Source organism: Parasteatoda tepidariorum, chromosome 2 (assembly GCF_982258835.1).
Source record: "Parasteatoda tepidariorum strain Cologne lab strain chromosome 2, Ptep-v5.0, whole genome shotgun sequence".
NCBI lineage: Eukaryota > Metazoa > Arthropoda > Arachnida > Araneae > Theridiidae > Parasteatoda > Parasteatoda tepidariorum.
The window spans coordinates 70,151,551-70,177,496 of NC_141756.1; the positions used below are offsets into that span (position 1 = coordinate 70,151,551).

Here is a 25,946-nt window from a genome sequence, read left to right on the forward strand (position 1 = left end):
AATTTTGCTACAATACATCGTTGGGTTTCTTATTTGAATAAATCAGTTTATCAGTTCTTAAAATTTAATGAAAATTTTCTGCATAAATGTATTTCTCAAGTTATAACAATTTGAAAAAAATTCTTGTTTCCTACTACGATAATTTTGAATAACAGAATCAGATACAGATTGATTTCAGACTATTACTTCCTATTCTGACAGGAGACAAACGATAGATGTTCATATAGTTTCTATTTTGACATTTAAAATTTGAAGTACGGATCTTAGTTACAGACAATTAAAATTTTTCTATCGCTCTTGAGTTAAAGCCATAAGTGGTTATTTAATCACTCATTGCATTAAAAAATGAATCATAACTTGATACATTAATCAGCAGAATAGGAAAAGTTTAAGTTCAAGGAGTTAGTTAAATGTACAAGTATGAAAAACGTATAATTCTGTTCAAAAAACCTTTTTTTTCATATTTTCCAAAGTTATCAATATGCAAAAGTAACTAAGGCTCAGACTCTTGAGGAAAAATAATTTGAATTAAATTTTTCCGATAAAGCATTGACTCATTTCGATATCTTTATTTCGAATTTATCAGGATGAAATTATGTATATTTTCTATGGCTGATTTAATAGCTATAATTATTCAGCATCGTTATGCGTGTTTTCTAAACCTTTAATCTTGTATTGCGTAAAAATTCGATCTTTCCGAATTTTTGAGTTTTCTGAACATTGTATCTAATTCACTTTGTTTTGTAGCTTGCCTAGAAAATTTCATTTATTAGAGAGAGAAGTAAAAGTAATGATTTCAGCAACCCTGCTTTATGTACAACATATGTAAATATGTAACGTATAACACATGTTATGTTAATAATTGTTTGATAATGTATTTGGACTTTTTCCTGAGTCTTCTCCTTCCCAGTAAGCAATAAATTTAGTAAGGAATTTAATATAATATTGATACCTTAGATAGTATATAACTTAAAGAAAAACCTGTTTTAAAACGAAGGTATTTTATTGCTTAAATATTATAACAATTATATATTTTTTCGGGTGCATTTATAAATGTTTTGAGTTAGTGTAATTTAATATAGTTTACAGTTATCACTTTGTAAATGTCGGAAGTATGTTTTGCAGATGTTTTGTAAATGTTTGTATGTCCCTTTTGTTTGTCATATGTATATCTTACCTCTCAATTGTTTTGAAATATTTAGTAGTTATGATGTATGCATGTTTCCATGAAAGTAATTATGTTCCTAAAATATTTATAAATGTATTTATAAAGGACCACTTATTAGTATTATGCACACAAGGATTTGCGTTTCAATATGACCTAGTTAATTTAGACTTGGCACTATATGTATAGTTATTTGGACTTGGCACAGTCTACATGAAGGTTGTCAAACTGTAAGGCTCATACATAAGAATGCTATAAGCATCTTAAAAATATGTGTTATTTTCTTCAAATAAACTAGCAAAAAATACAAAAGTATTATTCAAAAAGAAAAGAGTGACAAGAATCAATCAAAATGTTTTCAAATCCTCTATATAATAAATTGGTGAGAATCCTTCTCACAATTACCGAGATGTTAAAAAGTAAAAGCATGTAATACGTTTTTATCATGTAACTCATCTTAACATATTTTGCGAATAAATTTCATTTTTAAAATGATGTAAAAAATGTTATACCATACAATTTGAAAGTTCATCAACCATTTTAATAAATAATAATAACAATAAATTATATATATTTACTAAAAGTTATATTTTGCCTGACATTACCTTTGGATAAACGAATTTAACAATTGTGCGCAAAAATTTTTCAATTAACTTAGAAGTTCTCGGGGTATGGTGAAATATGCAAAAAGTAAAATTAACATTAAGGGGTCTAAACTTTGGACAGCTCTCCTGACCTAACTATTGCTGCCATATTTATGTAGGGAATTAATGTAGGAAATAACATGATTTGTTTCATTGAAACCATTATTAATGTTGTTTATTTAAGTGATATTAAAGTTAAGAAAAAATTCTATATGTTGAAAGATATTTCACTACTCGTCATTGTTAATTATAATTACTACTTACACACTAGCAAAAACAATGTTTATGTTTAAATAATTTGTAAATAATTATAAATTGTGTCGATAAAACCTGGGAAAGTAAAACATAAATTTCGTCTGGGGGGGGGGCAGAAGTAAAAATCCTGAGAAACATTAATCTATACGCAGTTATTGTACTTTCCTTTTTGAAAATTAAATTTACAAAGTCAGTTATTTTATTGAATAAATTTTGATGAATAAAAAATTATACTTATCATGAAATTCTCGACCAAAAGTGGTATTTCAAATATTTTGAAGAATAAATTATCTAAATTATTTAATTCCGGAAAATACAATTTTCAATTTTGATGTATAAAAATATCACTGTTCTATGTTTGCTTTGACCTTTGTTTTCGCAATACATAAGGGAAAAATTTAAACTAAATGCCAATGCAAAATTTAAATTCAGAATATGCTTTTTGTATGCCAAATTATATTACCAGAATTATTTAATGCCTAAACCTTAATCTTAATTCCTGATTTTATTTATAAATTACTAATTTATATTAATTTGTTCAAATTAAATCAGTTTGAAATAAAATTATGACCATATTCACGAAATCCGAAAAAAATAAACTATTGATTTAATTTTTCGAAATTTCAACCTATGCAAAATAACAAGCATTGATGCAAATCATTTGAAATCGATGCAATTTTTAATTTTATTTAGCACAACAATTTAACGCATCAACTATACTGAAATATATTCCACGAAAATCAAATATCTACATTTTGCAAACCTTTATGATTTTCTGAGCATAATTTCTCAAAAATATTTTCTTGTATAAATAATTTCTCTACTTTAACAACGAGGCACAACTATTTATGAGGTATAATTCATTTAGTATTTTTCATAAAACATATAAAATTATTATTTTCAAAAAGCTTGTATATAATTTTTATTTTGCTTAAATAGTTTTATAACTTTATTTTGTTGAGAAATTAATGATTTGAATTAAACGTAATTAAGTATAATTTAAATTAAAAACTTTCTGATATAAGTAGTTAATAAACGTAACTTTTTATCAAAAATTTGCTTTTTTCACTTCGGAAATTGAGAAAAATATTTTAGATATAATATTTTTAAATATTCAAATCATATTTTAAATATTTTTAACTGGTTTAAATCTCAAACTTTTATTTATATTTTGCTACGATATTTTGTGTTTGCGCATTGCTTTTGTCTGATTGAAAGTTCATTAACACCCCTTGCATTATTGATATAATTTAACATTATTTTCAACTTATTCATTTATTAGCTGGTAACGGTCTCTATGAAATAATTTGAATTACTTTGATTTTTCTTAAGATATTGGTTCTTTGGTTTATTTTGTTTTTTTAAAATTTGGTTTATTTTGTTTTTGTTTCAGGTAATGGTCTAGGTATGAAAGTGGTGGGAGGTAAAGAAGTGCCTGGTTCAAATGGTATGATAGGAGCTTATGTTGCCAAGATATTTCCAGGGGGTGTTGTAGAAACTCTTGGTGAAGTCAAAGAAGGTAAGCATCAGTGATAGGTAACATCATCAAAACGTGTCAAATCTTCATTATAATGATGTTTATTAGAAGGATGGAAATTTTAAAATAAAAGAAAGAAATCAATCATTTTTAATGAAATTAATTTATTAGAAAATTGATAACGACATTAACAACGTTGCTGTTATAGGTAGTACTTTAAAAACTTGAAATTTTCAAATCAAATTCTTCAAAACTGAAAGTGCTTTAAAAACGAGAAAACTTAAAACTCGAATTTTGCATGGCACTTAATATGAAAAAAAAATAAAATTATTACTATATTTTTAGCTTGTTAAGTGCCTTTATTCACTTAACAATGTTAGCTATTAAACCAGTATGTTGGCTTAGAAAGAGCGAAGAAAGTGATATTTTCTTAAATTATTTCTTCCACATAGTTAAGAAAGATTTAGGCTTAAAAAAGTTCTTTTACTTCTAATATTATTATGCATAATATCATGTTTTATTGTTAAAAAATGTTTTCACATATTATAGAAATGTTGTACAGAAGCAGAAAAGTAGAAACTATAACAAGTTTAGAACTTTAAAGTTATGATAAGACCGTCAGGTGTATTTCAAACTTGTAACTTCAACTTGTAAAGTCAAACTTGCAACTTTATCAATCTAACAATCTAACAGAATGTTGTGAATAAGTAGGAAAAGCTCTATGGAAGCTAAAAATTCGCTTCGTTCCTCTAAAATTAGATAAACATTTCTTGCACCAAGAGAGAGAGACATGAAAACCTTAGGACAAGCTCTTAAATGTCACACCCTGGCAAATTAAATGATTAAGCAGTTATAGAAAATATAATTTTACACTGTTATATATACATGATTTATTAATATACTTATTGAAATGCTGGTGTGAAGTTTAAAATAAATTGAATTTAAGAAAAAGCTTTGGATTAGCCAAGAGAGTGACGTTTAGGTAATTTTAAAATTTGTTTTGAGAAATTGTAAAAGAATAACCTTTTTCCTTTTATTTGCATGAAAATACAGGGGAAAATTATGTCTTTAAAGTATATATTGTTAGGATATGATATTGTTAGGTGCTTGTGGAAGCACTTATACACTATTCTAAGTTCGCTTACCAAAATATACGTTGGATGAATGAACTGAGGTTATTTAAGTATACCATAGTCTTAAGAAAATCGTGACATTCTCTGAGGTTTTGAAAAAGTCATGAGCTTGTCTGTGTTTCATATAAGCAACTTCATGATCACAGCATTGCTTTGGTATATGAAAAGCTTATGAAGTATTTCAATTGTAACTTCTTGAAAATGCCATGCTGTTTGCCATGGATGTTTGAGAGAATTATATATTCGTAAATAGTTTATAGAAACCAATTTATTGTACCAAAGAAGAATAACAAAATAAATAATACGAATAAATGTTTTAAATAGGTAATTGTTAATAAATTATGGCGACAATATTGAGGAGAAATGATAAATAACAGTCAAAGATACTTAAAAGAGTTAATTTTGTATGAAACTTTCTGAAGGATAAAATTTCAATGAATCTTTTGAGGAGAAAATGTTGTGAATAAATGATTAACGTATAACATAATAATAAATAATAATGATGATAATAAACTTTGCATGAAATATTTTAGGGAATATAGTTTTAATGAAACTTTTAAAGAGAAATCGTTGTGCATAAATAATTAATATATAATAATTAACAATAATGATTAAAGACAGATTAAAGATTTAATTTCGTGTGAAATATTCCAGGGGATCAAGTTCTAGAATGGAATGGAATACCTCTTACAGGAAGAACGTATGAAGAAGTTCAAAGGATAATAGCGTCTTCCGCTGATGAAGTAGAAATCGTAATTAGATGGTAGGTATGATTTAATGTCATTCAATACCGTTTCGCTAAGTCATTTAATAAGTCCTATTTTTAATTCCGTTGTAATAAATTGAATAATCAGTTTTATCAAGAAGTGTCAAAATGGTGCTGTATGATAAAACAGTCTTTCAGAACATTATTCAATTCAAAAGTATTTTTTGTTATATGTATAATAAATGCTAAAGTTAAAATATTATTTTTGTTTTTTATTTTTTCCAAATAAGTTCTTAACCTATCAGCTGTTCAGATTTAAATTCTATAATTATCTCATATTCTGGTATCAAAATTTATGGAATAAATCTGTAGCCTTGTCTTCATAAATTCATATTTGTCTGTGACCCCAACTGTGCCGCGAAGATTATAATCGCAACAATTCAGCTTAATCTAATTGGTATGTAGCAGAATTTGCAATGGTATATAAAATAAGTACATAAAACTTTGTCATTTAAACTTAATTTGAAAAAACAGTGGTATTGAGAAAAAGTGGAACAGTATTGGTCTATGAAAACAGATATGAAACAGGAAAAAAAAAATCTTTTCCTTTTCTTTTTCGCAGTACTATCTCGACTCAGCTTTATGCTAATTTTGATTCGAAACAATAAGCTTAGAAACGTTTGAGACAAGTAATTAGAATTTGTCTTTCCTTTTCAATTCTTTATTTTTTCAGAATTCCAGTTAATTAAAGAACATTATTTAGAATTTTTGGAAATTATCACCTTTCGTTTGCTTTTATATCTGTAGATTAGTAAACGAATCCTGCTAAGGACCTAAAAAATATATTAATTTAGTATGTTTAGGAATTAAAAATAACTTTTCTGTTTCGCCTCTCAGTAATATTTCGATGCATTTCTTTAAATTTCTGATGAAAAGCAATCTGCTTATGCACTTATAAATCTACAATCTGAATACAATACCGATTTAAACTTTATAATCATTTCTCATTTTAGTTATCACAGTAACAAATAGCTTTTATTTGTTTTTATGCAATCTCTCTTACCCATTTTACTTAATAAGTTCTTCACTTACCTACAATTCCGATTAAAACTCTGTAATTATTTCTCATAATAGTGACCTTAACATGCTGGAGACTTTAAATCGTCAGAGGCGGAGTCCTGGTATGGGAACCAGCGGAGGGCCTAGAGGTGGGCTCGAGCCTCCAGATACTCCAGGAAGTGGTGGACCTGGAAGAGGAGGTTCACCTCACAGTCCTTACTCTCCAGCCGGATCCTCACGAGGTCACAGTCCTGCATTGACTAAAAGATCTATGGGTGGTGGTGGTGGAGGTGGAAATATGGGTAACTCCATACACAATGTCCTAATAGCAAACAATATTAACCACGCATCGTCTTATGAGCATATTCAGCCATTGGATCCTCGAGATTCAGGTAGCTGCAAACTGAGTTCTTAAAGATTTCTATTTTGTCGATAAATATTAAAAGTGTCTTGACTTTTATTGTTAAACCATTGACATTGTATCTTCGAGATTCATGTAGCTACTTGTAGTCATGCTTGAAGGCAAAATTCTGTTCTTATACAAATGTTACATTATTAGGATTATATGTATCATTTTTATGACATGTTTAAATATTTCTTATGCCTAGATTTAAGATTTTATTTCAAAAGTCAAATTAAATATAATTTTTTAAAAGGGTAACTTACGTTACAGTAACTTACGTTACGGAATTCACTTTGTATCAAACTTTTATTCCAATAATGTACAAATGTAAATTAAGATATTTAAACAGTATAGTGCAAGGGAGAAAAAGTGTACAGGAAGTAAATTCAGAAACTTTTGATTCCCACATAACTGCAAACTTATAAAGTCCTTTGTTATTAACTAGTACAGGGGGCTCAATTCTTTTCACCATGTTTTCTTTCTGGTAGAATATTTCATCACGTTTTTCTGGCCATTTACAATAGATTCCCACAGCAGCCATCACATTGACTTTAAATTCTTGCTCTTCTACAGACATTACCACACCAGGATATAACATGTCCTCGTATCTAACCATATATCAACCGCCAGCTTTTATCTTGGATTCATCATTTTATTTTTCAACATCTTTCACTAAAAAAACCCTTCTGGTATGCCTTCTTGTACTCTTGAATTGTGGATCTGATTAATTTTTTTAATCTGTGAAGCTTTTGAGAATAGACTAGACACTTCACTCATCTGTTCTTGAGACTCGCACTCATCTGTGTTTTCTAAACATAAAATAAATTTCTAAGGAATTTTTAAAAATGGACCATTATGAATTTTGCTGAAGGTTTTTTTAGTCAGTCCGAACTTTTCATGATACTTACAAAGATAAACATTTCTTGGGAGTTTGCTATTAAACAAGACATGCTTTGGACGGAGATCAAAGAATTTAGTTTTTCCAATTTTGCATTCTGGATTTTCTTCCATAAACATTTGGTGCATTTCTCGAACTGAATGAAGAAGATGCCGTGCTTGTATTTTCTTTTTGCTGCCATTAGCATCTCTAATTATAACTACATCCTTAACTCCTGGTACTTGTAGAGAGATTTTGTCCAATTTTAAAAACATATGAATGCCAACATCCAAATTAATAACTTAATGCAAAGATTTTCATTAAAATTAATATCTTAAGGCAGTGATAATTAATTTAAACTTTGGTATTGTAACTGTATACACCTTATTTAGCTTATATGCCAATTTTCAAGAGAAATAGACTCATTTCACATTGGTAACTTGTATTGCATGCATGTCAGTAACTTACGTTACACATATTGAATAGTGCACAAAACAATAAATAAGTAATATTTGAAAAGAAAACTATTGTTGCATATTTAGTGTTAGCCTCTATGTAAGAAAAATATTATTCTTACTTTTGTATCACTTGTTCTTTTTTACACTTAAAAACTTTTCCTAGTTTTTGGTAACTTATGTTACATGCATTAAGGTTCAGTTGAAATTTATATACTTAAGTGATTTTAAAAACAAAAACTTATTTTAACACTGCACAATATTTATATTAAGAGTAATAAACAATATTTATTCTTTGGAACATTTTGAAATGAAAATAATGTTAACTTACTGATTTTCAAAATCTGACCATGTTCTTCACCCAAATCAGAACAAGCAAATGCCAATGTTCAATTTGTTACCAACACTACAAAACATTTTCAAAAAAATTATTATATATTATCAAACTTCAAACCTTTCTAATTCAGAAAACATCCAAAATAATTACATTATTCTTATTTGAATTTTCCAATGATTTTCCCCTTTTTCATGGAATTGTCCATTACCGTTTTCTTCTTTATTCTTTTATAAATATAAAGCCGAATTGATATAAATGAAGCCCGTGTTTTGGGAATACTTATTAAGTGGAACTAGCAAGCCTCCAAGTTAATTATGGGCAGAAAAAGATCTGAAAAACTTGAAAACGGTATTCTAATATTTGACCCAATTATTACTGCAGATAATTTTTTCCAACAGTGTGGTTTGTACAGAACACATATACATTACACCATGCTTATCAGATCTTTCATAAAAATTATTTAATTAGTTGAATGTCTTGTTTGGTAAAAGCATTTTAAAGCAAATATTAAATGGTTGTGAGAACTCTCCCTAAGCCAGACTGTTGATAAGTCTGTGTTTGTGAGTTTTAAGATGTAATTTCTAAAATATTAGCGTACTCTTAAACAAACTCTCATACGCAATTTTCTCTAAAATTTCAAGTTTTCAACTGTTTTAATTTCAGAATTTTATTAGATATGTTGATATGTAAAGACCATTTAATTTTGTGATTTTTTTAAATTGGTTTATACATTTTAATCAAACGATTTGTAAAAACATAGAAATTTCAAAATGCGATGAAATTTTAATAATTATGATTTAACTACATATACTTAATTAAAATTCTTTAAATCTATTGAATTTGGAATAGATTCTATAATTTCATTTATTTTAAGTTTATCTATTTTTTTCCAAGGTTATGGACGTTCATTCGGCCGAACTCTGATAAGTGGAAGCCAAACGTCTCAGAGTGTGATGAACGTCTTTGCTCCCGGTAATATATCTTCTGATTGGCCAGAGCTTTATGAGCCTTCTTTTTTCTCTTCTCCACCCTCTCCGGATGATTTTATTGAAGACGAGTTTCAAGTAAAATCAATTCTCCTTTTTTTATTATCAACTTTTGAACTAATCATTAACATTATAAGTATTAAGATGGAATTTTCTCTGAAAAAAATATTCACACCCTTATTAGGATGATTAATTACCACTACATAAATGGATGATGCTCACTTTGGATTCATCATCCGTGCAATCTATTTTAAAGAAAAATCTATCTTTACCGAAATTTTTGCAGTAATATTAATTTAATTAGAATGATTCAGGGATTTTACGGTAATTATTACTGTAAAAATGACTGCATATCAGACTTTTCTTTCCTTAATTTGATTAGGAACTTTTTACAGTTTGATTCCTACTCATGTTACGAATAATTCTAAAACACTTACGCAGTGAAAAAAATTTGTAAAGCAGTTGCCACCATTTTTAGTGTTGAAATAAAGATGAATTGTTTACATATAGTCAAATTTTTTTATTTACTTTTTCCCAAATGTAGTTTTTTATTTATCTATTCATTTTTTCTGTGTTTGCTTATTGACAAAACATATTTTAATACATATTAGAACCAATTTAATTGTTTCATTCTCAAAATACTTGTTAAAAAAAACATTGAAATTTTTTCCAATATATTCCCACTAAGACTTTTAAATATTTTTTATTATATCAATCATATATAATTTTTTTGCACCGAGTACCGAGTATTACAAAAAAATTTGTAAGTACCAAACTACTGCAGTTATCTTGCAAAAAATTATATAAGATTGAAAAAGTTAAAATTTTTTGAAAAATAGGAATGAATATATTACTAAAAATGTGCTTGTTTTTTTAAACGAAATGTATTTCGCAATGAAGCAATTAAATTAATTCTTGTACGTATAAACTGTGTCTTATTGATAAACAAACGCAAAAGGAAATGAAAAAAAAACTAAAACAGTGAAAATGTAAATAAAAAAAAGCACTGTAAAATTTTTTAGTTTATCTCGACACCAAAGCAAAGAAATGCATGTTGTATTGTTGTTTAGCTTTCTCTCGATGTGACATTTGTACCTTACATTGATTTCAAAAATAAATTTCCTTTTCGTGAATTTAATATGATATGTATGCGTGTTTATTCTATTTAGAGCTGAGTCTTAAGAACCAGAAACTTCCCTTAAAATTTTCTACATTTTTCTAATGTCGTTGCATTCTTTTTTAATAGTGAGTTGCCTGTTTAATTTTTGTAATGTTTGCGTGTAGTAAAGGCTTCAATATTTTTCTCAATTGAGTTTCAATTATCCGTAAAATAGCATGATTCTTAAAAATAAACAACAATGAACCTTCAGTATTTAAATGTATTTTCTGGTATCTTTTAGTTTCAATTTGGAAACTCACGTGTAAATAAAACATACTGATAAAATTACTGCTCTGTAGAATAATGACATTTCTGATGAAAAAAAATTTCTGTTTTTAAAATCCAACATATACCTTATTCAAACTATTCGTTTGTTAATTTTTCCGTTCATATGGTAATCGTTTATCAGAAAGTCTGGTTTTCGAGTTTATAGTTCTTGCTACCATACATTAAGTATCATACATTAAGTAAAAAATACAAAACTGAGAAGCAAATTTACCAGAATATATGGTTTTTATGCTCTGCTATAAGGCATCATCATGAAATTTCCAAATTTTACCTCATTTACCAAACTTTATTATACATTATAAAATCATACTTTACAACTAATTTTATTAAAACCTTTATCAAAGCATTTCCGTAAGAATTACCTAGCTTTTTGGCATACCCACAGCGAAAAAAACAAGGCGAATTTCACCATATTTTGGTAGTTTCAAAATTTTTTTCTCAGTGCTTGGATCCTTATATCAGAAACGTAAATATTTAGAGAAGAAAATATTCATCACGTTTTTACAAAAGAAAAAAACTCTCTTATTTAAATGATTTAAGTAATGCAAATTCAGGAAAAGACTTTTATACATATTTGGTTTTTGAATAAAATGATAATTCTTAACTATTTTTTTAAACAACATATAATTGTAATTACTCGATTAACTTAAATTAATTTATTTTTCCAGAGTCGGTGGCAGAGAGAGAGTAGTGTAGAACAAGTTCAAGTAAGAAAAAAATATATTTCTGATTTTAATACTACATGATTTAATAGTGAATGTGGAACCTAAAGCTCTATCACTAGAAATTTAAGAAAAAAATTTATTTAAGTTATTACTCTTTGATAGTTTGAATAGATACTTCTACTAACCAAGGTTTATATTTTTCCAGCATGAATAAACCAGGACAAATTAGAGCATACTTTATAAAATTTAAATTGACATTAAATTTTATTATTATAATTATTTATAGATGTTATTATTTCAGATTTAGGATATTTGTTATACAAATTATATTGATTTGAATAAAGTATATTGATTTGAATTGACACACAAAAATATTTTAAAAGACCGAGAGTCCCCACCTCAGAAACAAAATCAAAAACTGCAGTAATACTTTGCGTCAGGATGATGGAATGTTTATCTTAAAATTTCATCTAATATTTTATAGGATACGTCAGTTTGACGCAACATATGGCTAAAATAATTTATAGTTGAGCAAGGAATAGATTATCTTCAATAAAATATATATTTTCTGAGAAATCTGTTTTACTGAATATACCAGATGAATAGTTTTCTAAATGGAAACTGTATTTTATGTATGACGTATGCTTCGAAACAGACTATAATAAGTTTGGAAGCATGTATGTATACTATGTATCGTATTTCGTGACGTATGCAATACAATTATGACGTATACAATACAAAATGGATTATAGTCCGCTTAGAAGCAGACGTCATACATAAAATACAGATGAATAGTTTTGATTCATACATTGTATTTTATGACGCATGCGACCGGAATAGCCTGGTTGGTTGGGCGTTGGACGCATGTCTAAGAGGTCGTGAGTTCGATCCCCACCGGCCGAAGATCGCCTTGTTAAAGGGGGGTTGTGACTTCTGTGTGGCTGAAGTCGTATTCTTGGCTATTGGTGGCGTTACTGAAAAAAATTGTCTGCCTAAAATTCGCTTGGTTTCGCCAAGCAGGCTTGCTGGTATTGGCACGTGGTATTAGAAATAACAACTTGATGTATTCTTCTAAACGGACTATGATCTAGGACTTTTAATATAATGCTTAATTTATTTGTATATTGTTTATTGTATTTAAAATGAGTTTGATTCTAAAAATTTTGGAGGATACTATTTCTCATATTAATATGCATAGACTTTATCTAAATGATACACAAAAATAATCTTTTAATCCGTTGTTCAACATACAGCAGTGTCATATCATTGTCACTTATATGTAATAAAAATGTGCGCATAAGACTTATTTCATAAATTCTTAAATATTTAGGAAAATTTTTTGAAAACATTAAGCAATGGACATATGTGTAGGTGTAACTTATAATTCAGTCAATAGTCACCTTATAACATTATGCTTTAAGAAGAAATAAACATTTCTTAAGCTTATAAAGCACTTAAATGTCTCGATTCAATAAAGTATTTGCTTTTAAGCAATTGAAGTAACTTATAACAAATCCTTTGAGTTTGATAAAAAAAACTGAAAATGAGAAAAGGAAATTTTTTATTACGTGTGAGTAAATTAAAGTGTGTGAGGCTTGCTGCATGCGAAGGGGCAACTCGCTGTGTGTGAATGGGGTCAACGAAGTTAATGCTCTTCAGTTTTGAGAGATACGACATAATGGGGCATTGTCACTTTTACTTTCCAAATAAGCTGTACCCATCGATCTAATGCTTGGTAGTTTTTAAGTCACCACACCAGTCCGAGTGACTTTACAGTGTCTTAACCACGAACATATTGCGGCTCACACTCAATAACGTGTAAGTTTTAAGCTTAATACTTTGCAAACTGTTGATGAACTTTGGATAAAATGCAATAGTTTGTGTTTATAGTGATAAAATAATGATAAAGCAAGGATAATAGTAAAAATGCTGAAAATGAATTTTAATACCGCCATTTTTAAATATTAAAAATTATTTTATCTGTTTAATGATGAAAATTGTGATATACCAAGGCTTATACGCATCTAGAAAAAATTAAAAGGTTTTAGTAATATTAGTATAATTTTTTTATGTTATTATGCTTGTAGCTACCAAAAATTTTATTTTTTCTATATAATCTAAATAATCTTCGGATCTATATATAGATATAGATCTGAAGATGGCAGAAATTAAATTTTATTTCAATAGTGGAATTTAATATTAGGAAATGTTTAACTTCGTTATAACAAAATTGACAACAGTTAGTAATTTTTTCCAGGTGCGTACAAACCCAGAATACGATTTAATAGTAAAATTATTATCTAACTGATAATTGTTAAAATCATAAAGATTATAGTGATTAATCTGATTATATTAAAGAAACAATAATTGTGATAATATTAAAGTCACATTAATAACTATAATTATAATAATAACTATAATTAATAACTAATCAAATTAATAACTATACTACTGAGTACAGTGATAAAAGTATGATTAAAATTATATAGATATTCTACTAAAAATTATGATAATGATGATATTGATTTGATAAAAATTACGTTGATCATATGAAATCATTTTTATAAAAAACTATTTTAATTTCATGTGTTATTTAAATTTTAGTTTCAAGTGTGTTGCGGTCCAAGAACGGCCATAGTCTATGTACCAATCATGCCAGCCCGACCTATGTTAAAAAGTGCCCCTCCAGCCATTCTCAACAGAAACCACTTCACAAGAAGAAGGTATGATTCAAGTACACCAGTTTAAAATTAGGAAAATTATGTTTATATTTTTTATTTTAAACTATAATGTTTTTAGACAAGCTCAATAAAAGGAATTTGTAAACTTTAATGCTACATTAAACATATTTTTCAATTTATTTCGTAAGTCGTTTTTCTATGATTTTGAGTATTATACCATTAATTTATTATTTATTGCTTTGTATTCATATTTATATTTAAAATTTTAAAATGTGAAATTAGATGAGTGAAATACAAATCGTAAGGAATTGTTTAGTGAATCAAACATTCTAAAATATTATTAAAATGATTTGGGATGATATTGTACAGTGATGTGATGATAAAGTGATGATTTTTCATAACTTTATATATGTTAAAATACCAATTAAGATATTATACAATCGAAGTAGGAAATTAAAGTGAATTCAATGTGAAAAATATGCTAACCAATGGCTTTATTGTGCTTTATTCAATTCAGTCTTTATTTTGAGTTCTTAATGACATTCATTGTTTCAGAAAATTTTATTTAGGGTAAAGTTTTATTTTTTATGATTTTACTTAAGTACTTTTTATAATAACGTTTAATTTTTTTAATCACAAGTTTTGCAATTAAAGCATTGTAAGGAGAAATAAAAAAAATTATGGTAATTTATTTAAATATCTCAGAATACAAAAGTGAAATTAAAAAAAGTACTATTAGACGAAGTATTCGCGTACTATTAGAAGTATTTTGAACAATAACAATCATATTTATAGTGTTTCGTCATTTTTGCTTTAAAGTCATGTGAATTAGTAATAGCACGTTTATACTTTATGGTATATCAATTTCTCGTTGAATTTATAAAATAAACTGTATTAAGCACTAAAAATTCAAAATAAACCAACAGCTCATTTATTTTGCTGTTTATGGAAGAAAAAGTTGTCATGTAATAAGGTACAGAATACCTCATTTGGAAAATATTCTTTTTCTTTTGTTCGGGTTTGAAATATCGATCATTACTTTTAGATTGCATATTTGTAAGATTACATATTTGTAAGATACTATTATTTTTCAAATCCAGTAAACACTGCAGAAACGTTACTTGGAATAGCTCAAGCTTACAGCTGTTTTTGAGGGTTAATACATCTTTTCACAAACGGCTCTTTTGGAAAAAAATTTATTTACTTGTCAATGTACTTCTTTTGCAAGTCTCATTCAGAATTCAGCGAGAGTACCTTCCAAGAAAAGCCCAGAGGTACAGTTACGGTCCATATACACATGGAAACTTAGGTTTGATGACTAGAATATGGAAACTAAATTTTGAAATTTAACATATTCAGATTTTTTTCTAGTGTTTTCTTTTCAATCTTATTTTTTTATAAAGCCGATGATTTCTCAGACTCTAAATAACGATATTAGATGCTGTACAATTGACATCTGTTAAAATTTATTCCAAACAAACTGTGGTTATAAATTTCTTCAAAATAATTCAAACGTAGCATTAAACAATTAAAAATGAATTTATTGATCCATACTTAATGACAAACTTCATCAACAATCATAAAAATGAAATTTGTAATTAAATAAATAAGAAATATCAAATTTAAGTTTTCTGATTGTGATATCATTAAGTTAAAAAAATAATTAAAATTAGATTGCTCATTTTTCAAAATTATTTTCATGTCAAAAGTATTAATACATTGTTAAAAAATTCATTTATTTACCAATTTTAATTACAAAATGTCTGCTCTATAGATTGAATTTTCGGATAGTTAAACCTCAACCTAAGATGCAAGTTTTTTTTGTTAATGCAGTGTTATAATAGTGAATTTAATTCAAACTACAATAGCTTAAATTAATTTTACTATTTAATTGACATTATTAAAATCATAGTTAAAGTAGTCATTTATTTGAGGAAATAAAGAATTGCATATACATGATTACCTTTACTTCAGTTATTCGAAAATATTATTACATATTTTAAGTATCAGCAAATATTCATATTTATTTCCCATCCTCTTACAAAAATTTATAAGGAAATTTTCTAAGAACCGATTTTTACTTATTACTCAAAACTACTAATTTAAAATTTTCAAAGTTTTTAAAAGGGAAACATTTTTTAAGTTACATTAATTTTTTAAATCTTTTTGACTACACAAACTAATTTAATATTCTTCCAACGTTACTTTGAATAGAATATTAGTTCCAGTTTGATTTCGTCAAAATTGCATTCAGTCAGGTAATTTTACCCTTTGCAAAGAAAACATGACGTAGACCTGCCACATTAGTTAATGTTAATATTGGACATTTAAAAATAAAGAACATTTAGGCTATGACTTTTATATTGTTTGGTTAATGAATCAGTCTAAAAATAGGTATTTAACTTTTACTTTAAAAGATTTAACATAGTATAAAAAATTACAAACAACATTTTAAATCTTAACAGCATTTAAATTTTATTGAAGGACTACAATAGTAATACTTTTAATTTTAATTATAGATATTAATATCTACCAAATCAGTACTTTCATCATTTGATATTAAAAAAATTTATTTTTAAATTTAAACTGCTACGATTTTATTTGTTCTTAGGCATTATTATTTCAGAAATTATTTTGAAAAGTTTTGAGTTTAACACTGGTATAGTTTTTAAACACTCTTCAGAAATATCACACTAGTTTTTGTTTTCGAGCAGTGTGGACCATATTGATGAGTACGAACCTCTGCTGAAGAATGGCTGGAGGACAAATGAGAGGGCTTTAGGCTTTTATGACCTTCTGCGACCGCGATCCTCTATGGGAAAGATTAATGTTTACCTCAATGGCCTTAAAGGTAAGTTAATCATGGAATGTTTCAAACTTATACACTGTTTGCTATTCATTTGAGTTCATGTGATAAATACTGGGAGATATAGCTGTTTATAGGCAGAATACTACAGCGGCTGCCTATGAAAACGTATTTAAGTATCACATAAACATGACAAGAAAATGTAAAATTAATACAATAGCTTAAGATTAACTTTAAATGTAAAAAAATGTTTTATTTCTCGAGAAAACGTTTACCATTTTTAATTACAGTTCTGACAGTTCAACTTGGGATATAACATGCCTAATCTGATAAACTTTTTAACAAACTTATTTTCTTCTATATGTTAATAAGACATTGTTGCAGAAAAAATCGCATATTTTCCGAAATAAACTTTTAACGTTCGATGATTTTACAATCCTTAAACTGTATTTCGTTAATTTTGCGAATCATTTCGTCTCAAAATCATGTTGTTTGTGACGAAACGTGCACTCTCAGATATCTGGCGAAATGTTTCCTCAACTCGAAACATTATCGCAGTACATTGTGGGAGATTGATAAATAGAATGACGAAACTAGAATGAAGACTAAACGATCGAAAATAAAGTCTCTCGTAATAAGCCGGCCTGACTGTATCATGGTATTAATTCATCTGTATGGTGACCACAATAAAGTGATTATTAAAAACATAAATAAGATTTTTTTTTTGAAAAATGTAGAATAACGAAATATTTCCTTAATTTTAACGCAATTAGATTCCACGAGAAATTGACGGCAGTAATTTCGTCAATTTAGCGAAATTTACGTACATTATGTAAATTATGAAACGGTATGAAGACATATATTATGAAACGGTTTCCTTAAAAAACGAAGAAAGCTTCGTACAGTTTGAGCATACATTTTTCATAGTGCATGTAAACATGTCCAAATGTTAAATGTTAAAAATTTGCTTCACATTAAAATTTTTATTAATTAAATAATTTATCAGATTGTTCAATAACTTATAATTTCAGAAAAGGCAGAAGTGTATGAACATCTGCGTAGAATGAACGGAGTATGCCGAGTATCTGAGGAGAGGGAAGAAGAACCCAAGGAAAGGCCACGAGCCCCCTCCGACCTTCCCGGTCTTAGGCCGGTTTTTGTAAATGACTGGAAGGGGCCAAAAAAAGTATTTAAAGTAAGTTACCCTTTTACTTATCTCCAAGCTCTCAAAGTAATTGGGAAGTAGTTTCCAATGGGATGAATATTTCTTATTGCAGTCAAATATAGAAGAAAATGACGACAACAATAATACAACCAAGAGTAACTGCAACCAAACTGGAGGGAGTTCTGAAAAAGCAAGAAAACCTCACGTGGGCTCTAGTCCTGAAGCTTCCACACCTTACAACATTCTCCCCAAAGGATGCAGAGGCTCATTTTGTGTCATTCTTTAACTTCAAAATCACAAAACCCATGTTTCGTGACTGGTAAGGACTATGAAAAGTACGAATTTATATTATCAAATTATATTAATTCTGTTAATTCCGTAAAATTTATCACTATCTTTATTATTTTTTTAAATATATATATATATATATATATATATATATATATATATATATATATATATATATATATATATATATATATATATATATATATATATATATATATATATATATATATATATATATATATATATATATATATATATATATATATATATATATATATATATATATATATATATATGAACTATCGGTTCATGTAGGTTCATGTTTTATAGTTTCTAATAATTATTATCGAAAGGCGCATTCAAATAGGTTGTCTAATCTTAATTCGATTATTTTGGAATTACGATTTATCACTGAAATTCACCATGAATTAAAAGTTTCAATTATTGCCCTCAAATGTGCTTATCATCTTCTTATGAGACACGGCTAAGGCTCTCCGATTTGATCGGAGAATTCGTATACTAGTTGAAGACTGATTGTCACCATAGTACCAAAGAGCCAAACGAACATGGACTCATAGACATAAGGTCTCAAGGCAAGCAAGATTAAAAGCATCAGAAATTGACAAATGATGCCTTTAAGTGTACCCAGAAGCACCGAGCTCTAAGCCAAAGGGTGACGCTAACGATTATTTGCAGATGACTGATCAAAAACATCAAGCTGACAGTAGTAGAGGTTTTTCAACCACAAAGCTAAAACACCATCTTCTGAAGAACATTTTTTCGTTAAAAACACAAATCAAATTGAAAAATATTTCTTTGCATAAAAGTAAATTACATCAAATTGACTTGAGCAAAGGATAAAGTGGTTTTATAAGCATTAGAAGGATGACAAGCCCAAACAGAAAGTTAGCGGATAACCATTATCATTTCCTAAGGGATATTCCTTAATGGCCACCCTTAATCTATATTCTTAGACCTTGTCGAAAATGTAGCATAACAGCAACAGATTAAGGGTCCTAAATAAATTTCTTAATGAAAGAAATACTGAAACTATACCGAAATCTAATAATTCAAAATAATTGTGAAAAGAGAGGCGGAAAATATTGAAACGTGATAAATAGTCAAAGAAAGCATAGAAGCAAGGGTGAAGATGGTAATCAGGGGTGTTGGAGGTTCGTATAGTATAGTGGACTAGTTGAAGATTGTGATGAAAACAGAGGATGACGAATATAACACTTGAAAATGAAAAGCGGATAATATAAATATAAAGCTTTTATTTAATATAGTTGCAGAGCTTGAGATACAAAAATTATCCATTATCCATGATAATGTTCAAGGTTAAATAAATTTTGCATAGTAATATTAATAAGGACATGCTATGAGAGACAAATCCCCACGACCTGCCTAAACAAAAACCAAATTGAAAGTACGTGTAATTTGTTCCCAACGGACACAGGAGCATGGATAGGAGATCCAAAGTTGGCGATTTATTAAAATATAACATAGCCAAAACAAAGCCGACCCAGCGTTATCAATATAGAGTTCAAAAATACCTTGGCGATCACGAGTCGCCAACAAATTTATGAGAAATATTACAGCCATGCAACTGAAACATATTTTCGGTTAGAAATTTAGAATAAAAAGTTGTAAATAGATTTTTATTTTCGATTAGGCACGGCAGTGACTTAATAATCTGCATTAGTAATGAAATAAAAAGTATCCGTTACATTGATCTATAACAGAAGAATGAAATATTTTATGTTCGTTTTAAAAGATTAAGTCTTTGATTTATTTTAAATACAATTCGATTAAAAAAATAAGCTGAAGTAATTGAATATATTTTAAAAGATAGGAAATAAATATGTAATGCCAATTGTGGCATCACAGAAGAGTCGAAAAATAATAATTAGTAACATCATAGTGTTTCCTCACGTAATCAAATTTGTTTTTAAGTTTGTTAATCCCGCCTTCCTAACTAGTTTTTCGGCAGAATTCGGTAGGACCTTTGTTTATTTATTTTTTAAACTCTATTTATAAGGTGTAAATTGTTTTGACGAGGATTCTAAAGTATATGGAATACTCTGAATAGTATTTTTTCCCACTGAAATATGCAAATTTATAGAATATTTGTTTATTTTAGATGTGCTTGGATCCACCACTTCCACTGGTTCCCTGCACTCCCGCCGTTTGCGTGCCTACGTTGTCGTACTATGTATATAGGACATGAGTTCGACTCTTCCCCATCGCTTCAAAGTTGGGTTGACCTATTAGGCCACTTATTCAGTTCCTGTACAAAATAAACACTTCTAGTGAGTGATATAAAATTGTGTGAGTTGTTTGAATAGCAGCTTAACGACCCTATTAATGTGCATATCTAATTCTACACGGTTAAGGAATTCATGTGGTGCTACCATCTGTCGATGCGATTTACAGCTACAGATTGTGCCCATGAAATGATACTTCAGCTTAAAGTGACGTCACCTAGGATATTTTACTAGCATTTATGGCTAGTTGAATCACGGATTAAGTAATGCTGATTTTAGATGGGTTCCTCATGAAATGTTTGTAGATTAAATTAACGTTCAGTTTTGTTTAGAAATTCAATTTATTATTTTTTTTGCTGAACTTAATTATTTTAAATATTTCTTGAAAGAAAAAGTACGAAACATATCTTAATACGTATCAAAAGCTAATTTTTGATATTATGATGTATACAGATAGGAAATATGTGAAAGAATAAGTTAATCTATCAAATTATGACATTCACATTCAAACAAAATGGTAAACATTAGAAATGAATGAAAATATCGAGTGGGTATGTTACAGAACAATAATACAAATTAAAAATATGAATTTATGTCCTTGTTTATGATCAGTAAATTGAAATATTTCAACTGAATATGTAAAAAATTTTTGCAGATATTTAAAAAAATTTCACTCAAAGCAACCATGCATTTTTTTTCTTATAAATAAAAGCCCATTTTGTTTAGGTTGTGAGATGAAAAGTAAAAAGTTCAAATTAGATAATTGTTTTAAAAATATAGGGTAAATTTACGCACAACATGAAAAATATGCTTTAAAATGATAAAATTTTCTAAAGGAAAGTATTGTTTTTTTATCTTACCTTTTTTTATTCCAATTTTTTTAAATATAAATTGAACAATGTTATCTTTATAGAATGTAATTATATAAAAGCAATAATTGCAATGAAGTAATAAATTACAAATCATTTTTGGATGAGAAACGAATTATATTATATTTTGTTTTATAATTTTCAATTTATAGGGTAACATTCTTAAAAAATTGACATATTGTATATCAAATTGATTGAAATTACGCACACATTTCTAAAATTTGTGTCATTTTCTTGTTTCACTATCACTTTAGATTTTTATTATTCAAAACTATAAAGTTTGCGACAGCATCAATCCTGGTTAGATTAAAATATGAACAGAAAGTAAAGAAAAAGAAGTGTTTATAAATTTAGTTTAAATGCATGAGCATGCGGAATACCGAAATTTAAGCAATAAGTGTTCTGATAAATGGTCGACTTGCATATGCTTTTATGCAGTCTAGTGCTATAATTTTTTTAAAGTCGAAGGATTTATGCAATGGTTTTGAAGATATTAAAAATGTCTCATAACATAGAATTATAAAGAAGTTATAATTTTGTACATACAAACCACTGTTATTGATGAGTGCATTAATTTTTTGTTTGTTCGAAAGAATATACACTTGCCTTTCTTACTGATTCTCAAATAAACTAATCTTTATGTATGAGATATAGACAGTGTCAAAATCCTGTTATGATATATTGGCTAATCCTTTACTATTACCTATATCGTCATACCGGTTGAGAATGTTTCTTTCATAATTTTTAATTTTTTGGAAAATTCTATCGGGAAGATGAGGTGGGTTAAATCTACAAATATCATCTTAATTTGGAGAGAAATTTGCTTCAACAGAAGTTTATTGATATCAGAAATTTATTTCAAGATTTAAAGCTACAAAAAATTTTCAACTTGAGATATATTGGCCTCATTCTTGGACTGATGTTACTCGAAACATAATGTCAGACTTAAATTTTAAGCCATTTCCAACTTGAGATAAATAAGATTACTCTATTTGTAACCAGACACATACGCGAGGTTCAGAGCAACAAATAATTTTAAACTTGAGGCCAATTGACTAAATTTGTGGATCAATGCCGCCAGAAACTTGAAAAGCAGGTTAAGATTTTTTAATCATTTCCAATGTCTGATAAGCTTTCATTTATCTGTGGTTGAGAAACTTTATACAAAAATTTAACGAATTATTGCCGACATGTGATAATCTGGTTTTATTTGTCAATAACAGCAGGCGAATAGTAAACAAAAAGTTTAAAATTACACAGTACTTTTAGCTTAAATGAAAGAGGTTTGCTTTGTTGGCTTATTTAATATTTACATCAGTTCCTTTTGTTCTTGAAAGAAACAGCTTTTTACCATGAAGTAATGCTGTCAGAAATCCAAAACAAAGTTTAAAGCAAGTACTTAGAACGATATAAACCATGAAAAAGTGATAGAAACGACGAAAAAGAAATAATAAACGATAAAATTTAATGAGCTATCCCTACTTTTAAAAGTGAATGACATCATTGACTGAAATATAAATGAATTAAAATTTGCTGTCATTATCTGTTTACGTAGAGTTCAGTGTTGTTGAAATCAGGAAATATTAATTTGATATCACTTTACATAAAATGAGATTATTTGTTTTGTCTTTCAATTGTTTACTTACCTTTGTATATACACATTGTCCTGATGTAAAACCACCCAATCTTAACTGTAGGAAATGTGGTAGTTCTTATAGAGCAAAGGAAGATTTAAATAAATTGTATGCAAAATGTAAAGCGCGTTTATGTGTGTATGCGTTTCTATTGAGGTGCTCACAAGCCTACTGCTGAGTGTCACGCCAATAAGGCCCCGCTGTGGACCAATTAAAGCTCGAAACATATCACTTGTCGTGCATTTGTATTAGTTTAATAGAATGCTTATTTTTTGTGTTATGACTTTTTTCTTCATATGTCCTAATTATCCAGAGTTATTGAAGGAAACAAATCAACCAAAATAGATTTTCAGAAAACATTTCTAATGAACGTTATGGCAAAAACATATTATGCCAAAAACATAAAAAATGGCGAGAACTTAGTTGCTAACAAAATAGAACGTGAGCAAACTGAGAAAAAGAAATATATGTTCAAAACTGTCAGAATATGGTAAAATTTTTACCCTATTTCTGGCTCTATGGGAACTTCGAAAACAGGGTAACTTTTACCGAAGTGCTTTGGTAATGATTTTCGTAAATTAAAAATGAAGTATGATTTTATAATGTATGGTAAAATTTGGTAAAATTTCTCATTAAAAACTCAAAATATTCATGTTTTTGTTTTGATATTTTGAGGAATCACTTCTACTTTAACACGTCTTTCACACCTTTTTCATAATTTCGTTGTTTTACTTTTAATCTAAATACAATTAATCACGCTTGGATAATTAGGATATAATTGTCTTCAAAATTTTTTTCTCATGCCAGTATTTTAACCAATATCAGTTATTTTCCTTACAATCACTTTTTACTTCGCCAAATATCAGTTTGTGTCTGTGTATGATGGAAAGTGAATGATCAAGTAACTGAGTGAGATATGTACTATATTTCGTACGGATTGAAATTGAATTGTTATTGATGAGTAACCTCAGAAAGTTATGGTTTATGTTAAAAGCATGCATCATGGACGACAGGTGAATATGGACTATTCTCTACTTTGAATGTTGTGAAAAAAATTATAAGCAATGTTTAAATTTTTAGAATTTATATTAGTTCTCTATTTAAAAAATGAAATCGAATTCTAACATGTGCCATTCTTTAGATGATATTGAGTCAAAAAATACAATAATTTTTTTTATTGAATATCTGTCATTTTATTTTAAAAGGTATTAGTTGTTAGCTGAATATTTTTGTTAAAACTCTAAAATCTATTGAGTTAACTAAATCTAATATGATTAATTTTATTATAGTGAATGTCTGCTGTCTTATGTATTTTTTGAAGAAATTTTTATAAAATCTTTAATGATCTTTACACTGTAAAAAATCTCAGATCAGATAATGGGGAAAAAAATACTGGAAACCTGAGTGTAGCTACCGTATTATCCATTTTAACGTAAAAGTTTTTCCATAATTTCTACAGTAAAATTTATTTAATCTCCGTGATTTAATGATTTTACAGTAAATATTTCTGAAAAAATTACGGTATATGAAATATTTGCCTAAAATTTGATGCTGAAAAAATTCCGAATTATTACAGAATTTTCCTAGTAGTACTTATTTAATTACCTTGATTCTGTGATTTTACAGTACACATAAATGCATTTTTCCAGTGCTATCAAATGCCATTTTTACCATATTGTATTTTACAATACTGTGAAAATACATCTTTACGGAATTTCTTGCACTAATATTTAATTTTTTAAAGTATTTTTATGGCAATATTTATTTAATTACTTTGATTCTGTGGTTTTACAATTTTTACAATATTTTTTAGTAATATTTATTTAAATACTTTGATTCTACGATTTTGCAGTCTGAAAAACTAAACTGGAAAAATTACGGTGTATCATATTTTTTGTACAGACAAGTTTTACGATATAATGTACAGGCACCCTGAGTTCCGGTACTTTTTACTGTAATTTTATCTGGAATTTTTCACAGCGTACTAGTCATCATCTTATAATGCAGTTCTTTCCTTGTTAAATAATTTTATGTGATAGGTATTAAATGTGTATCCTCGCAAATTAGTTTCTATTCCCCACAAAAACAAAAAAAAGTCCTAATTTAATTATATCTTGAATCACAAGCATTGCGAAATTTATTTCTAATTCGCATTGAGTACCATATAAGAAATTAGAGAATTTAAGATATTACATTGTTATGCAAATTTAAAATTATTTCTAAGCTGAATGTTATTTTTGTGTTAAGTATTTAATTTTCTTAACTTATCGTGAAATGTTTAATTTGATAATTTTTTTTTGTTTAATATATTTAGAACAAAAGAAAATGTTTATGTTTAAAAATTAGCTTGTTCTTTGTGCATTTTTCTTAAAGAAATCATGTTTTAAATTTAAATTAGTTTGCGGAAACAATACTGTTATTGGAAAATCAGTCTACTAAAGAATGGCTCGAAACATAGATAAACAACAAAAAAAAACGAATGTTTGTATATAATTGTTTGAAATATGTAACATATATTTAAACATAACTATATCTGTATATACAAAAAAGTAATATAGAATCTTAATTGTTGCTCACGCAACGTGATGAAAGAATTTTTAGGTCTAGTACGTTTCTCCGTTTCACTTCTT

General features: G+C 27.7%; 1 protein-coding gene across 2 annotated transcripts in view; it reads left to right on the forward strand.

Moving 5' to 3' along the window:
• LOC107452377 (uncharacterized) overlaps positions 1–22,017 on the forward strand; it is a 200,515-nt gene extending 178,498 nt beyond the window's left edge. For both annotated transcript variants that reach the window (XM_071177670.1, XM_087157493.1), the window contains exons 18-27: positions 3,458–3,583; positions 5,329–5,437; positions 6,515–6,831; positions 9,406–9,575; positions 11,613–11,651; positions 14,214–14,332; positions 17,005–17,141; positions 18,128–18,291; positions 18,374–18,580; positions 20,690–22,017. In XM_071177670.1, coding sequence (XP_071033771.1) covers positions 3,458–3,583; positions 5,329–5,437; positions 6,515–6,831; positions 9,406–9,575; positions 11,613–11,651; positions 14,214–14,332; positions 17,005–17,141; positions 18,128–18,291; positions 18,374–18,547 — 1,355 coding nt within the window. In that variant the 3' untranslated portion in view covers positions 18,548–18,580; positions 20,690–22,017. The remainder of the gene's footprint in view (positions 1–3,457; positions 3,584–5,328; positions 5,438–6,514; positions 6,832–9,405; positions 9,576–11,612; positions 11,652–14,213; positions 14,333–17,004; positions 17,142–18,127; positions 18,292–18,373; positions 18,581–20,689) is intronic.
• The last annotated feature ends 3,929 nt before the right edge of the window (positions 22,018–25,946 follow it).